Here is a 17,947-nt window from a genome sequence, read left to right as displayed (position 1 = left end):
TATTTAGTTACCTTGGTTTGTCTTACTTCTGTAGTGCTGTGTTTAATTATTTTGATACTAACATGGCCAATTAAAAATGGCCATACCCCCTCTATTTTTAATTATTACATGCAAGTACTCCAAGAACTGATTGAGAATGACCGAGTCAAAGTTTTGGCTATACTTTTATTTACTTCACGTACTATGAACATATACATTACATGCTACAAAAAAATAAAAAAGGACTTTAACTGTCAAGAAAGTGGATAGTGTTATAATACAATGGCACATGTTCATATTTTTCTTCAAACAGGTTTGGTTAGAATCCTTCCCCAAAACCATTAACAAAAAGGAAGTGTTTTGCTCTTAAAGATGATTAGAAATCTTTGCATTATTAACAAATACAATTCAAACAGATTAACAAGATTTAACCAGGTCATATATTAGTAAAAAGGCAGGGGCTTACCAAAATGAAATACATATTAAAAAACCATAGCAGCCAGTTGTACTTTTTAGTGTGATATAACGTGTAAATGCACCAGAAGAACACAGTGTAATTGAGCATTCTGCTTTCATGGTGTATTTCTAGAAATGATTATTCTAGTTCTAACACCTGCCTATGCACAAGAGACCAAAACCACAGCCAAGGAAGAGACAAAAGATTGTGACCGACATTCTGAGCAATGATTTTTTGCACGCATTGGGGAGAAGGGAGGGAACAAATAGAAGAGGATAAAGGCCACAAAAGGATTTCCTCTACATGTTCATGGACATGGGTGCTACCTATTTGCCTTGAAGAGCCTGACAAGTTGAAATGTCTATTTTGTCCAAATTCATACTCCTTTCTATCACCTATGAAACAAAATCACATTTCAGCCTAGAACTGAAGAGTGGAAAACAGTTGCATTAATGTGTCAGTCAGCTAAAAAAACTGCTTGACAAGAACTTGGGATTCTAGTGTAACAGCAGCTATTAAGACTCCTCTAGTTTCCTTATTTTGCTCTTTCAAAGTGTACAAATATTCACAATTTATACAGTCTTAACAAAACCACATCTACAAAGTTTGCAGGGAACTTGCTAGTTAATTCAATTCATGTCTTTTGTATTAAAAAGGCAAGGTTTGCATAATAAAACTTCCAGAAAAATGATCTTTTGGTATCTGAATTCCTGATTGGAAAGGTACAAATATATGGGCTTTCATTAACTGCAGTTGGCAAAAATACTTCAGAACAGTGTCACTCTAATGACACACTGTTTATTATGCTTCTTTTGCAATACCTGAAGAAAACCATAAGCATATATGGGCAACTGAAAAACTCAGTATTAAGTCTGTTATTTAGAGTGCAGCTGAACAGTTACAGTGCATATCAGGATCAGAGGAAAACCACAAATCAGCCTTAAAGAACCTGATGAGTTACAGAACCTAGAGTTAGTTTCACAATTTTTTTCCCCCTCAAAGTAAATTTTGTACTAAGCTAGAAGAGCTCCCACAATCACTGGCACGTCACCCTAACCAGAATAGCAATCCAAGGTAGAACAGAGCTGCAATTCCTTGTTTCCATTCTTACCCCACTGTCCCTGCTGTCAGTTTTTGATATTAATCCTCAGTAGTGCTCATGAGACTGGTGATGGACAAGTGTGATTAACGTTAGTCCACAGAATTAATGAGTGCCCATAACCTGAACATTACTAAGACTTGCTGATGGATTAGTTTTGAAGTAAAACAACTAGTACTTAAATAGAACAGAAATATTATAATTTCCAGCATGTTACAGAGTTCTGAGGTAAAGTGTTACCAGTATTGTTGTAGGGTTGGTGCCTTGCAGCAAAGGCCTTTGCAACCCGTGAGCCTTGGGGTCACACGGGTGTGAAGCAACCAAACCCAACAGTTTCAGTTTGATGCTATTTAGAAAAACCCTTCTGCATGGATTATACTGTAGTCAAAGTTACAAAATTTAGTTTGGTCACCAGAGTGCTGTGCTTGGAAAACAACCCAGGGTACAGGCAAGGGAGAGTTACTTCAGTGTTTAATTTCAGTTTACAAAACTTACTAAATCCATTCTGATTTATATTAGAGAAAACCAGATAATTAGAAGAACAGACTAAAAACAACCATCAAGCAGTGCATAATATTGCCTACTCAATGCACTGATTTCATCATGAGCTAGGAAGCCATATTTACTCTATTATGCCTTTTGAGAATCAATCCAGAAGCACACAATTATTTTCCATTAGTTTATTAAAAATAAAATCCTCATGAATTCACTATCAAATATTTTACAGATGGGAATTAAACCAGAAGAGTCCCCAGACTGTCTTTAAAATAAAACTAATATTTGGTTTGTCAGTTCATCGTGCTTGACACTGATTTGTACTGTAACAGTATTGTACAATATTGAAGAATTCTAGAAAAATTAAACTAGCCCTACACAATTTAATTTTATTGGAAAGCAGTGTCAATATTTTAGTATATTTAGTGAATCAAACACTGCTTTAAAGCTACGTATTAAAGTGCTATGCACGTATTTTTCAGCACTGATATGGAGGTTTACACTTCCATAAGCCTTGTATTTGTGGATAAAAGGAGATACTGTGTGTTAATAAAAATCTTAAATTAAAATCAGCTGCTATGTTTGAAGCATCAACAGTACTGAAGAAATCAATCTAGTGTCCACAAGCTTCTAGAATTCTGAGGTTGATTGGATCTGTCATTTACCATGACAGTGGTAAGGATCTGTAAATCATAAGGCTACCCAACGGGCCCTGCCTCAGTCTGTGCTGTGCACAGCTAACTGACCATGCAGAGCACTGCAGAGCCTTTCTAGGACAGAGAACTCAGGATGGAAAAAAACACGGAGAGAGCTCCAGGATAAATTTGTGAAATTTCTATCAAGGTATTGAATTGTCTATGGTTGATCTTCATTGCCTGAGGAAGAAGCAACATAAGCAATGGGCCCGGAGAGAGCTATAAATGTTCTTTGAACATCTACAGCACTGCTTTCTCCAGCTGCTGCTGCTGGAAGGTCCAGGCTGCCATGCACGTGGACATAAGCAGGCATTACAACCTATAATCATGGCCTAGTTCTGCCACTGGACACACGAGTTATCTACTGTCGTACCCTGAATTACATGACCCTTGCTTAAGGAATGGTGGTGTTGAGTCCCAGGGGTTTGTAGGTTATCAGAATGCTTATCCAAGCAATACCACTTGCAGCGTCGGTCCGAGCTTAGTCTTGATGGCATCTGCAATAAAAACAAGTTGAGATTGTTCCCATCTGTAAGAGCAACTGTTGAGCCACACTCAGCTGAAGTCCTCATCAGGATTCTGTTGATCCAGCAGACGGACGTGTGTGAATGGAAAGTGACCACGTCTGCCATTACATTCTCCTTCCCACTGACCACTCATGTTAATCTTTGTGACCTTTACCAGCTCACCGACCTGTGGGGTAAGAAATAAACACGTTACAAACCAGAAACACGGGCAGGATCAGCTGCCACCCCTCCCTGGTGTGCTGTCACCCACGTGCACCAGATACACATCTATACAAAGCGGCTTTAGTCCTGACAGTGTCTGTGACACCAGCCTGCCCCCAGTGCCATTCACTCCAAGAAAGTGTATAAAGAAATGTGCCTAGATCAGGTGAGAACTACCTCAACTGAAGTCAGCAATCCAAAACCAATCTTTCCAAGTGCTCCTGGGACCTGCCATCAGGTGCTGTCCTGATAAACGTGCCTTGCTGGGCTGACAGAGGCATGCACACTGCTGGGACTCCATCCAGAGCCTCAGAAAGCAAGGAAGGCTTGCACCTGGACCCAGTGGACACTAATCTGCAAGCTCAACTGCTCTTTAATTTTGGAATCCCACTTTTCAAGATGGAAAGGGGAGGATCTCTTGCTCTTCACAGATTATAGCAAGTGTATAACAAGTGCCATAAGGCTGCTCTGGACATCCACAGTCAGCCACTACCAAAGGCAAAGCCCAATGGCATTTCAGGCTTTCCCAGCATGGATTTCTCAGAGAAATAAATCCCACTGAATCACAGAATTGTTTAGGTTGGAAAAGATCTTCAGGGTCATTGAGTCCAACCATTAACTCAGCACTGCCAAGTCCAGCACTCATAGGAATAGTAAAGACAACAGATGCCTCTCCCACTTGCCCAGGAATACATCTCGTATTCTAATCTCCACCCCAATACTGCCAGCACCAATTCCAAAGGCATCCTCTATCATTCCCTGTGACACAGGGACAAACTGCACAACAGGCCCTTCCCCAGGGCTGTACAGGTAGTTCAAACCAGGACACAAGTCTAGGTCTGATCAGTCCCCAGCTCTGTTCATATTTAAGGGTACTTAATTAAGTGGCACTTACACGACCTGAGGAAGCACAATTTACATTGTAAAGACACTCACTGCAGAGTTAATGAATGCACCACTGAAAAGCTGTCTACCCATTCTACCCCTCTGCAGAATTTTATCAATAATCTGATTTACGAGTAACGTACAACGGTTTTCAGAATTCTTCCCACATCACAGATGGAGGATGCTTTTGGGATAGATAGACTCTATTTTCTTTCACTAATACTGTAAATAAACTCTGAAGGTGTGGCCAAAGGCCTTGCTGCATTTCATCAAGAAATTCACTGAATATAGAGTTATAGTTTACACAGATGCTCATCACTGTGTTCCAAATCCATCCAAAACTCAACCTCATTATTTGCACTTTCCAGGCAGCCAACAAAGAACAAGGAAAACAATTTCAGATGTTACCCATCTCCATTAACTTTACAGGTTTTAATCACTTGAAATCTTTTGCCAGAACAGCTTTTAACACTTCATAAATTCAACCCCTTTCATTTACATTTAATTAAGCTTCCCATACCTCTCATGATTACTTATCTGGTAATGAGAAGCCCATGGGGACTCTTGCTGTAGCTTTATTTTTGCCTTTTGTAGTCATTAGTATAGACATTTTAATGAATCATATTTTGAAGAAAATCCTCTTATGTATTAGCTACAGGCAAAAAGGAAGCCTTCCTCCAGTTCTGAATGCAAGCTTCAGCTCTTTAGGAATTTAATCATGCAGTTTGTATAATTTTGCTACTGGTAATAACCACTGGGGGGTTGTACCAACAAAAATACTCTGCTGACCAAAACAATACATCAGCTATAATTTAACAAGGATAAGATTCTGATTTCCTAATCACAGCCATGACCAGAACAATGTCCCAGATAAATTCAAACTGCTTCAGACCTGGTTATAATCTACAGATCAGCCCTCACCAGAGCAGTGTTTAACCTCCAGCCCACTGGGAAGGGAAAAGCACCACTTGCACTGGTTTGGTGTCTTAAGACTGTTGGGCTGTGCTCTATCACACCCTAATTAGTGTTCATTAGGGTTTATCTTGGATGCCTTACAATAAACTCACCTGCAAAAGGTGGGTTCAACAGAGCAATGACACAGTTATACTATGGGATGCTTGTGAAATTCCCCAGCTCCCCAAGCATCCTGTAGCTGGTTTTTGGTTTCCAGGGGTGTTTCAGGGTCACTGCAGCCAAGGGACACTCAATTATGAATTCCCCTTACTATACAGAGCTACAACTGAAAGCTGCTTTTTAGTAATTTGTTAAATAAGAGACCTCTGAGATCAAATATTCCTTTCTTGCCAGTAATTTCATTTAGCAGACACACAGATACAGTTTTTATTCCCATTTCATTTATACATATAAACCTTCTCATTCATTCTTACAAGTCTATCTATGTATCTTTACATCTATCAAAGCAGGACTAACTTAAGGCAAGCATGGACCATTTCACAAATGCTGCCTTAATACAGTGGCTCCATTAGATCCTGATTAACTGAAAGATCTTTCTAGATCTGCTTCAAACCTCTGTCTAGCAAGCTGTATTTCAACCACTCTCCTGAAGACAATATAGAGAACCCTTCCAAAAATTACTTATTATTACAAGTGCTGAAGTTTTAAAACCTTTAGGCTAGGAGTGGATGTTGTCTCTGAATTCTCCTCACTTTCAGCATTGATTTATGGCAACATTAGTCCATAGTGCATCATCCCACCAAGCACAGCACCTCAGGAACAACACTGTACCCTGCTAGAAAGCCAGCTTTGTCTCAGTCTTCATCAGAAGCTTTAAAACTAAATATACCCCATATGCTTCAAAGCAAAACTGAAGGTTCAAGTGAAGACTTCTGTATGCTGTGGTTTTATTCCAAGTACTCCTCTTTGGTGAGGTCAAGGTGGCAGAGTTCTGCTACTGTTACAAAGAAAAAAAATAAATCGATCGATCTCAGAGTCATTCACCACACAGATCTTCCCTTTTCCTCCTCTATTTGCTCTTAAAATAGACTGAAAACTCCCTGCATAGGTCCAGTTACATGCAAAATAAACGTTAACTTCTCCTGCTGAATCTTTTCTCCATAATAGAGCACAGACTTTATTAGAACATCATCTGCTCTGATCCTCCTTCCCTAAACTCTTCAAAAGCATGTCAGGCTTAAAATAACAGAACAGCACAGATATTCTGTTTGCAGTTTGGGCAAAAACTGTTTGATGTTAAGAATCTATTTTTCTAAGAGAAGCAGTGGGATCCACCCCCTCCCATGAATATTGCCAGATTTAAGGATAAGAGTTTTCATTTGGAAAGAATCCCACTTGCTGTATTTATAAAGAGGTCTGGGCAAAAATGGCCTGATAAGATTTACATAATGCTCTCTACTAAGTTATCTAAGAAAGAGATCTCTAAATAAACAGAGAAGGAACACCATGAAGTGAAAGGGAACGTGGAGAAAGGAGACAACAAGAGACAGCACTTTGATAGACAGGATGAAGAAAAACTTGGATAAAATGAAGTGCATATTGCTTTTTTACCTGTACAGACATTGAAAGCAACTCAGTAACATTGTGATTGAAAGTGATAAAAGCTGCAAAGTTTTGAAGGCCACTAGAAGCAGTGATAAATGGCTCACTTTTTAAAAGTGAGCGATTTGCAATATTACATACAGAATGAAAAACCATAACTGCTATTGCATTTCTTAAATGGAGAGCAAGACAGGAATATAACACCCTAAGCAAGAGGGCCAAGGTGTCAACTGATAAATATTGAAGTAGTTTTAAGAGGCCCACAAAGGCCATTTCTGGACACCAGAAATCTCCAGTGGTCACACAGCCAAGCTGAGCTGACACTTCTCAGCTGCCTCTCCCAAATCCTTCAGCTACTCAGCCTTTCCCATCAGTTAGTAAAAGACACTAGAGGTGTAAGGTAGCTCAGAAAAGAGAGGTGTTACCCACAAAGCTGCTACAGCACAGCGCTCTTGCCAGATCATGTGAGTTCTGGTGAAGAGGATTGAACTAACCCAAGATCAGCCCTGGCACCCACAAGCTGCTCTCCAGTGTGGAAAGCATTTCCTTTCACTCTAAGTTGCTTATGGCCTGGATTAGCAGCATTTCCTCACTCTCCCTATTTCACTCCATGCTCTCAAATCCTGCACTGGGCAGCAGTGTGGGGTTCTTTAGTGGAATAAAGTGTGAAGTTAAGGCTTAAGAGAATGCAGAATTCAAAAAGAAAACCAAAAGGTTTTGCTAAATATGCCACAACAGTATCCAGAGGCTCAAAACCAATCTAACATCTGGTGATTACAACAGCCTGCATTCAGGAATGTTCCCAAGCTCCAGGAGGCAACTGGGTGGAAAGGGTGAGAAAAAGAGGGAAAGAGGCAGCATTTTAACCTTTATGAGAGTTTGAAGGGTAAAAATCCTCACATTTCCCCAAAATCTGGTGACTTTACATAAATTTCCCTCCCTGCTTCTCAACCAAAAAATATTCAGCCCTGTAACAGAATGTGTAGCCACTCAGAGTATATTTCCTACCTACATGGGAGAGATTTCACACCTGCCAGGCTGCACATCAGTTATCCATCTGCAGCATGTGCTGCACCTCCCAGTTCTGCACCAGACACACACCTACAGCTGCCAGATCACTGAAGTCCTGGAGTGCCTCCTGTGCTATGCACAATTACACCAAGTATTTGAGAGTGCAGAGGAGATGCTCTGACTCAGCACAGAAACTGTTTTTTCCCAAGTACTTAAAATGTTATATAAACAGGAAGTCAATTAGGTATCAGGAAATTCCAGAGCCTCTAGCTCAAAGAAAGCCTAGATTAAAGGATACAATTTACATATCCTAAGGCAAAGGTCTGCCACAGGGAATACCTTAGTCTCAATTTCCTCAAATGTGACTTGGGGGAGAGCTATCTGATATGGAGAGACAGAGCACTCCAGTCACCTTTTTAAGAGGAAAAAAGACAAATCAAAAAGGGCCTGTGCAATTACTTGATTCTGTCAGGAAGTGAATCAGCCTGGGGAAAACTCAGTGCTTTACTACAAACCCTGCTTCATCAATCACTGCTTTATACCAGACCTAACAAATTGTGGTGTGAACTGTAAAATGCTCCTGCCTCAAACCTAAACCCAAAGTAATCTTCTTGAGGTGATGTTACAATTAAATTCTATGTGTGATCATCATCTCAGTCCAGCTAATTTCAAAGTGTACCAATGTTTCCACTGATTGCTTTAAAACTGCTGACACATTGGGGAGAAAAAAATACCCAACACAACACAAACCAACAAACAACCCAGCACACCTTGTACAGATTGTGGTGAGGCACACAACAGCAAACACAGGTTCAGACACACCATTTATGAGCTGCTCCCTCTCCCTCCCCCCAAAATAAACATTTCAGAAATGAAAACATGGATGGGGAAACACTTATGTTAGTGATGGTTGACAACAGACACAATACTGGTTCAGTAACCTAATAATAATCAACAATAATCTAATTTACAAGTGACTCAAGTCACTCATTTTATCCATAACTTATTAATGATGACATAAAACCAGTATTACAAAGCTTTTCCCTTTCTCATTCCTCCAAAACTACCACGTGAGCAAAAGGGAAATCCCTTGAACAGATCTCTTCCTTCTAAGTTTTGCCCATTATGTACCTCCAAAGCCAAGGCTGTCTTGTCGTAGGCATTAGGGACTCGCTTCTGGATAACCCGGGCATAAATAGGGCCATTCTGGAGGTTAGGGAGCGGAGTGTTGATGCTGGGCTGGGCATAGGGCCCTGGCTCCGGCCCACCCAGTGGTTGTGGGTGGGAACTATCCTGGTTACCTCCAATCAGAGTGGGGACTGAAGCAGAGGAAGGTCTATACTTCTCGACGTAAGGAACGGGAATCATTCCCCTCTTCCCTTCGCTGTCTTCTGCGTTCCACCACTGCTCTTCAGGCTTATCCCGGATTCTCAGGATGTCTCCTTTCTTAAAGGGGAGATCTTCCTCATCATTGCCATTAAAGTCAAAGAGGGCTCGCACATACTCGGCCTCCTCCTGCCTGAGGATGACCCCGCTATTCTGCCTCGAGCGCGAAACGGGTTCTATCAAGGTTGTAGTGTCCAAATAGTGAATTTTGTAGAATTCCAGTAAAGATGGCAAAGAATCAAACTCTTGGTCACCTATTCGAAATCTGGTGGGATTCGACCCTGAAAAGAGAAGGCAACATGTCAAGGAGAGCATTGAAACTACAAATCAAACATTTGAGAAGACAAATACATCTAAACAGAACTATTTCAACACTGAATTTGATCACCTTGACATCATATTCAGCTTTTCTGAGCATTTTCAATCAAAGGCAGCACTATGATGATCATGAGTACAGTTTTTTTTTTTAAAGATTTTGTCAAGGAAGGAAAAGAGAAATTCTTTGACATCACCAAATTTCCCGAATTATGATAAAAATATCTTTGCTTCTTTCAGTGTTGTATGGACCCAACAGATGAAAATGCTCAATACATCAGGGTTTCTCAGGATCCTGTACAATTCTCCTGTTTTATACTCTAAATATAGGAAATAAATTTTGGTACCATTTCAAGGAAATTACTTTATTTTAACTCTCTTCTGCTGTTCAGATCTATTTCCGAAGAACAACACTGCAATAATGGTTATTTACCTGATGTAACACCTTGGGCTAAAGGCATGGACACTACAGAAAACTGCTTTGCACAGCAGCAAACAAGTCATGTCAACGAGAAAATAAAGTTATTTTTCATTTTGATCAAAGGTACCAGTAAAGAAAATTATCTCCATTCAATACAATGCAAAGTAACAACATATATTTTCATAACAGGAATGACTCAGCCTTTTAATCTCAAGTCTTGTAGCTTTTTTGCCATGTTTGTCAGATGGAGCCTAAGCTATGAATCAAACCTCAAATACACTGGAATACAGATGTTCACGTCCAAGCCATTACAAGCATCACTACAAGTACAGAATATCCATTTCCAATCTGTGTGCTGTGCTTTTTTTTTCCATTTTATGTTCTTCAGGCTCAGCTGAGGAAAAACACACACATGATGTTCTATTTCCACCATGCCCCATGCCATCGGTTATGGGAAGAACTGGGGAAGGCAGGGGGAAGGGAGTGCAGATGAAAAGATTTATACTTTAATGAGTAACTCTTTTAGCAAGACAGAGATGCTTACTTTGCAAGTCTGTTTTCTCTGCAGGGAATATCTAACAGTCCCAAGCCTTAGCTCTGGAGTACAAAGCTAGCAGAATCTTTCAAGCTGTCACTGATCCAAAACTCCCTGCAAAGTAGCACTGTCAGCATGGAAAGCTAATGTTACAACAAGTTCTTTCAGGAGAGCAGAAAGGGGTTCTAACAGAGAAAAGGGCAGATTCAATAAGACCAACACCCGAGAAATGAGTTCTGAAGTATCCTGAAGGAACAGGAGCATTAGTGGAGCTGCTTAAAGGAAATTCGAAGGAGCAGAACTAAGTCATTGGCAAAAGCATGTTTGCATGCTTTAACAGCCCTGAAAGGCTCTCTAAAGAAATGAATACATAGTGAGCCAAAACCCAAAAGCAATAGCCTTGAAAAACTGCAAAAAAACCCTCTCAAACTGGCATCACCAGAGATAAAGGAAGTTAATGTAATTATCAGTGAGAAAAGCGAGCCCAGCATGGGAAGAGAATTAAGAATCCATCATATTCTCCCACAGTGTAGTGCTGAGAGGATGCAAAACCCCCTCAAGTTTTGTTGCTGAGATGCAACTTAGAGCTGTAGACTTGGCCAGAACCCTGGAATTTCATCCCAGTGGCACTGTCAGCTCTGGGGGCTCACAGGACGTGAATTCTGGCTGGACAGGCAGCATGCATGCACCACTTCAGAACAGCTCAGTGGAAAACAGCATCTGGGAATGCTGCACTTCCACTAGAGGTAGAAGTGGGGAACCCATCAGGTCTCAGACCAACTTGGTAACAGAAACATGTACAAATATCTAGCACTATTTTAGCTGTGAACCTTTAAGGATCAAAACTTGACATCTGAGCAAAAAGAAAAAGTCACGGGAACTTTAAGAGCAGGGCAGCAAAGCTCTCTGCAACCCATATGGAGAAGACTGAGTCTCAGGGAAGTTCACTGACATGGAACTTATTTCACATGACAGAAACAGAGAGCCTGAAACACCAATTTACCTCAGTGAAACCTGCTACAAGCTGACTCAGCCAGGGGGCTGAGCTCTGTCAGCAATGTGGGATTCACTGAGAAATCTTCACAGGTCACAGGAAATGAGCAGTTCATCAGTAACATTCATCAGCCTGGTCAATCTTCAATCTTCACCAGGATGAACAAGGCATTTTGGAGTGTCTTTTGTTTTCCTTTGGAACAGGTTCACCCTCTTGAATTAATGCACAACAGCCTGAGGGACCTGCCAAGTGTACCTGAATGCAAGTTGGACTTTAAGAAGAAAAGTCCTCTGGAACATTATGTACAGAGGAGTGACAGAAATCACTGTACTGTATCCTGGAAAATCAGATCCTAAGAGGTGTTTTGCACAGCTGAACAACAGCCAGAGGACACAGACCCTCCAAATTCTGGGATCAGAAAGATCAATGCACTCTTTGAAGGGACAGAGAGAAAAGCATCAGAAAGGAGAGATGTCACCCTCCCAAAGACCACACTGCCAGAAAACCACATGCACTTCTGATGCTTTTCTTTAAAAAAATGTAAGGCAGCTAGACAGGATCTAGAACAAGAAATCTATAAACTTAATCTAAATGAATCATCAATTAATATAAATCTTATAATCGTCTGGAGAACTTAAATAGAAGACTCCTAAAATTTAGCTAAAACAGGCATAAAAAGGTCAACATAGTTCAAAGTCACAGGTGGTAAAATGCAGATTGGAAATAAAATACAACTCCACCTTCCCAAGCAAGTAGAAAACTTTCCATCAGTTTAAGTCTTTTGTGGATCTTCTTCTTCAGCTACAATGAACCAAGTGATGTTCACATGCAGCGGGGAAATTATTCCACTCCCTACAGGCTCCTGCTTTTGTCATTCCCTGCTATAATGAAATTCACAGATTAACAGATTTCAGAGGAATTCTTCAGCCTTTTGTTTGAACTGTGACACTGCTCATACCTGCAGGCCAATGGAATAATTCAGGCAAGATCTAACACAAGAAGAAGTTACAGCAACAAGGTGAGTGGGATTTTTTGGGAATAAGAGCAGTTTTCCTTCATGATCCTGGGATTCCTCTGGAAGGCACAAGCGTGAGCAGCACAGTGTGCACATCTTCTGAGAGCTCCCAGGAAGAGCACAGGCATGGAAAGGTGAGTCCAGTTCCTGGAGGAACTTCTGTCACTTCCTGTGAAAACTGGGACACTTGAGTACTGGAAATTCTCTTTCTGCAGCCTGGCACAGCTGAAGAAGAACTGCTCAGGGAGTACCTGCACCACCAGCACTGCTCAGCTGAGCAAGAGGAACTTTTTGAATGAGAAGCACAAAGGGCTGAGTATCCTCTTTCTTCCTGACTCCACCTCCACTAACATAACTCCAGCCATGTCAGGATGCCACAAAAGGTGAGGAAAGAGTTAAAATCTAAAGGGTCCCACAATTGAAGAACGTTTCAAACCTGGCTCATATCAGTTCTCTGTTTATGATGCACATTCCCTCCTGTCACAACCCTCTGACACTGTGCTGCCTTTGTGTCAGTCTGGGGAAAAGTGCTGGTGTACGTTTTAAATATTGTCCAGATCCTGGGGATTTGGGCTACAAACCACCCAATATTCTACTGACTGGACAGGTGGTGAAACCACAGAGCAACTTCTCACCTTCTCAGACATCTCAGGGGGTTTGCATTTCTCCCTTCACTCCAGTTGTGTCAATAAGGAGTTTTCTCTTCATTCCCAAGCTTTGGAAACCTTTCCTTCACAGAAATACAGGTGTTTATTTTTACATCTAGTTTTATTCTGTAAGGGTGGCTCCCTTTCCCAGTTCAGTGTGTTTAGGGCCAGAAAAGCTGTTCTTATCACACAGAGCAGCAGTAAGACATCCCAGTGATGTAAGCCACTTCCTCCTGGAGCAGATGGGAACTGGGCTCTGAAGGCACCACATTCCAGCCCTTGTGCCTCCCCCACCCCCACAGAGACACCTTTTTTCCTTGTTCTCAAGTACCTTCCTACTCATGCTGAGCAGAACAAATAAACCCCATGAACACCCTATAAAAACATAAAACTCTATTGAGTGGAAGAGCTCTGAGCACACCAGGAAAACATTCACTGAGGAGTTACACTCATTTCTGATCACTGCAGTCATCATTTACAGATCAGAGGATAAGAGCAGATGTCTAATACAGGCACTTTCTAAAGTTACAACCAGTTTGCATTTAAATATATTTTGATCCCAATATAAAGATGAAAATAAAACCAAAACCCAAGCATGAGAGTTAAATCACTCTGCTCACACATGCCTAAAGCCACTTCACCCAGGGCTGAGTGTGGGTATCATTCTGTAAGGATTCTGTGATTCCAGGAAGTTCTATCACAATGGAAGTGATTTAGAAGCATTCAATTCAGAATCATGTTCTTAAAACTCATAAATGTGAAAACATCCATTTCTGCATTTTATCTGTTATATTTGTCTACTTCAGACAGAGACATTTAATAGCATTAAGGCTTCTATCTTTATAATGCTGCACTCCCAACAGAGAGCATTTCTAACTTTTGGTATGTCAGGCATTTTTTAGTGCATATCACACATTTTTACCCCAAGCCCCCATGCCACATCATAAACACATGATATATTTAATATTTCCTCTGCTGTCCATCACCATGCTAATGCCTGCATGGAGCACTTTGTCTTGTTTGGGATTTCTTTAGCCATAACCGTGATACTTCATCCTAAATTATCCCTTTCCACTGAAAACAGAATGTTTTTCTTTCCCATAATGCAGTGATTTATCCTATTTTTAACACCCTTAAAGCATTTCAGAAAAACATAAAAAATTCTGTTCAATTCTTTTTTCTTTGTTATGTTGAAAAATCACCTGCAAGAAGTCAGAAACTGCAGCATCAGTCAAAAGGTCAATTTAACAAAGAGTTTGCAAGTTTACTTTCTACTTCAGAAATCAAAGAAAGTATCATGTTTTTGTAACATTGTGGTTTTTAGGGAAGCCAAAGCTCCTCATCTCATTCATTCTGTGCTGAGGCTTCCCTCTCCCTGAGAGCAGACAGGAATTTCACAGACACTGCGCCCAACACAAATCAACCCAAGAACCCAACCTGGAATATTCAAATTTCCCAGAGAGACCTGCACATTTGCCAAACAATAAATTGCTAAAAAAAATTGTACCATACTAAAATACAGTAATTTTGTTTTTCCTAATGTTTTAACTTGGCCACAGTAAACAAGCAGGACAATTTGTAAACATTTAACTCTTTTTACTGCATTAGCTTCGCTACCCAAACACAGAATCATCTTCAATCTTCTACTGTTTTCACCTCCCTTCCACTGCAGAACAACCTCCCACTTATTTTTTTCTGGAAGAGCACCTTAATTACACTTGGAGTATAATTCAATATACACCTCCCCAGCACCTTCTTTGCTTGGAGTGTGAAGACAGCAGTATCAGCATGGAGGCATGATTTAATTAAAATTACTAAAATCAGCGTGGGAGTGTCTGTAGTGCAGGAGTGATGCATCACCCCTCCCCAGAACCTCCAGGGGACAAATAAAAAGGAGACCAACCAAAACATAATTATACTTTCTCAGATATATTAAGCCTACTGTGGCACCAGCTTACAGAGCTACTCTTTTAAAACAGAAGAGAATTACAAGGTACTTCATGATTTTGACCAAAGCCAGCCCACAGAATGCCACAAAATATCACTGAGCTTAGGATGTAACACAAGAAAAAAGTCAGGATGGCTGTACCGAAGTCATGCCACTGTTTTTCCAGAGATGAGTTGCTCCCCAAAAAACAACTGCCCAGAAGTGACAGACACTCATGACCCAGTGTTTTTCACCATCTTTAAAATCCAATTAGATCGGATTCACAACAAAGCATCCTGGTGACTGACTCTGCTCCACACAACACCAGCCATCCTTGTCAGCAATTACAGCACCAAACCTCTGTCTGCACACACAGAGCAACAGGAACCCACCCCATTCTGACCCCCACAGCAGCAATAAATTCAATTTCCAGCTGCATTCAGCCACCTTTAACTTCTACCTGTAGAGCTCTGTAACCTGAGTGCACCGTGCAGCTCCAGAAGGTTCCTGGCATAAACAGGATCAGTTTAGACTTTCCCCATCTTTCCAATCTGAAATGCTTCCCCTGTATGACAGTGCAAACCTACTGGCACTAATCTTGTTTTCTCTCAGATTATCTCCTTAGTCAAACACTCTGTGCACAGACTGAAAAATAAAACAAGTCTCGTTACATCTTTCCACCACTGGTCTCCTATTCCACCCACAGACCTACACCAGAGCATCTCTGTCTACTTTCTGCCAAATAAGCTCACCAAATCTCTTATTACACAGGTTTACTATAATTAAAAATTATCTAGTGGCTCCTTGCAGAGATGCCGATCACACATCCACATCATTTTGCAAGGATTAATATCCAAACAGTTCCAGTAACAATTTCTCTAATTCCCACAGGAGGGACATCAGTGCCTTTGGGCTGCACGTCCTGACACATCCAAGGGTTCTGCACCGCTGGGGTTTACTTGGACTAAACAGCAAAAATTCTGCTTCTCCCTCTGGCACAATCAGCAGTGTTACACTTCAACGTGTTGTTTTCATTGTTACACGTTCAGCTGATGAGAAATAATATCAAACTTCTCCTTTCAAGGGGAAAGAAACTGAACTTCACATCTGATTTCAAGAAACCATTGCCTTTACATCCTGAGGAGTTCCCACCACTCAAACTCGAACTCAGCCTCCCTGATAAAGCAAAACTGCCTTGTCAGAAGTCAGACTTTGGGGATGACACTTCCATAGAACCACCTTCCGGCTGAGACGACACGGAAAATCTATGAATTATCGCTAAGGGGGTCAGGAAAACAAAGAGGTGCAAGGCTGGAGCCGCGGGATGCCCACTCCAGGACGCTGAATTTGATGTGGACAGGACAGCAGGTGCGGACAGTCGGCTCTGCTCGGGCAGCGGCCCCAGCTCCGAACGCGGCTTAACTCCGCCACAAAGCGCTCCAGCCTGCGAACACCGCCCGGGCGCCCGGCGGAGCCGCCCCGGCTGCGTGCCCGGGGCTGCGGGCACCGCCGGCCCTGGGGATCACTCACCCGGGGCCCCGGGGCCCTCGCCGCCGGCCCGCCGGGCTCCCGCCGGCCCCAGGCTGTTGACGATGTAGTGCGAGACGCGGGAGCTCTCGGACACCGACAGCACGAAGTCGCCGGGGATGGTGCTCGAGTCGCGCACCAGGAAGGTGCCGTGGCGCTGGCCCTGCAGCAGCGATACGGCCTCGACGCGGCTAAGCCGGCCCCAGTACCAGCTCGCCCGGTCCTCGGAGTCGAACTGCCCGGCCATGGAGGCCGCGCTCCTCCCCCGCCCGCGGCCGCTGCCGCTGCCGCTGCCGCCGCCCGCGGAGCCGCTCAAAATGGCGGCCCCGGCCCTGACCTCACCTACCGGACGTGACCGCACGCGGGGAGCCGTGACGTCATCTCTCCGCGCGGGCGGGGTCGGTGTGAGGGCGGGCTGGGAGGGGGAGGCGGGAACGGCCGGTGAGTCCCGGCAATCCCGGCATCGACCGGGCTGGGAAACACCGCTGCAGTCAGCGAGTCCGACCCGGGACCCAACACCGCCTTCTTAACCAGATCGGAGTGCCGCGTCCGCTCCTTTCTTGAACACCTCCAAGCGCGGTGACTCCGTCACATCCCTGGGCAGCCTTTCCAATGTCTGCTGACCTTCTCTGGGAAGATGTTCCTCTGATGTCCAGCCTTAACCTTCTCTGACACAGCTTGAGGCCGTTTCCCCTCGTCCTGTCCCTTGGGACCAGAGCCCAACCCCCACCTGGCTCCAGCCTCCTTGCCAGCAGTTGTGGAGAGCCAGAAGGTTCCTCCTCCTTTTCTCCAGGCTCAGCTCTCATGGCTCCCTCAGCCCCTTCTGGTGCTCCGGATCCTCCCCCAGCTCTGTTCCCTTCATTGGTCATGCTCCAGCCCCTCGATGTCCTTCCTGAACTGAAGGATCCAGAACCGGACACAGCACTCAAATGTGGCCTTACCAATGCCCAACACAGGGAGAGCACAGGGGGACAATCCCTTCCCTGGCCCTGCTGCCACGCCATTCCTTGCCTACAAAGATGGGGAAGGGTCTGGAGAGAAAGCCTTATGAGAATGGATTGGGAACACTTGGTTTGTTCAGCCTGGAGAAGAGGACACTGAGGTCAGACCTCATTGCAGTCTTCAACATCCTTCTGAGGGACAGCACCAACCTCTGCTCTGTGACCAGGGACAGGACCCCAGGGAAGAGCAGGAGCTGTGCCATGGGGGGTTAAGTTGGATTTTAGGGAAAGGTTCTTCCCCTGAGGGTGCTGGGCACTGCCCAGGCTCCCCAGGGAATGGGCACGGCCCGAGGCTGCCAGAGCTCCAGGAATG

The 17,947-nt window shown here is 43.0% G+C and overlaps 1 protein-coding gene across 2 annotated transcripts; it reads right to left on the bottom strand.

The window, feature by feature from the left end:
- Positions 1-151: 151 nt before the first annotated feature.
- Positions 152-16,967, bottom strand: CRK (CRK proto-oncogene, adaptor protein). 2 transcript variants are annotated; one of them, XM_030962699.1, is made up of 3 exons: positions 16,637-16,967; positions 8,998-9,533; positions 152-3,418 (listed from the first exon to the last, which is right to left on the bottom strand). In XM_030962699.1, the coding sequence occupies exons 1-3, from the start codon at positions 16,878-16,880 to the stop codon at positions 3,281-3,283; spliced, it is 918 nt and encodes a 305-aa protein (XP_030818559.1). In that variant the 5' UTR covers positions 16,881-16,967; the 3' UTR covers positions 152-3,280. The 2 variants fall into 2 exon arrangements, with proteins under 2 accessions (XP_030818559.1, XP_030818560.1); XM_030962700.1 differs by having other exon boundaries at positions 3,218-3,418; positions 9,168-9,533.
- Between the last annotated feature and the right edge of the window lie 980 nt (positions 16,968-17,947).

Source organism: Camarhynchus parvulus, chromosome 19 (assembly GCF_901933205.1).
Source record: "Camarhynchus parvulus chromosome 19, STF_HiC, whole genome shotgun sequence".
Lineage (NCBI taxonomy): Eukaryota > Metazoa > Chordata > Aves > Passeriformes > Thraupidae > Camarhynchus > Camarhynchus parvulus.
Note: the sequence above shows the minus strand (reverse complement) of the source record. Positions and strands in the feature narration are given on the sequence as shown.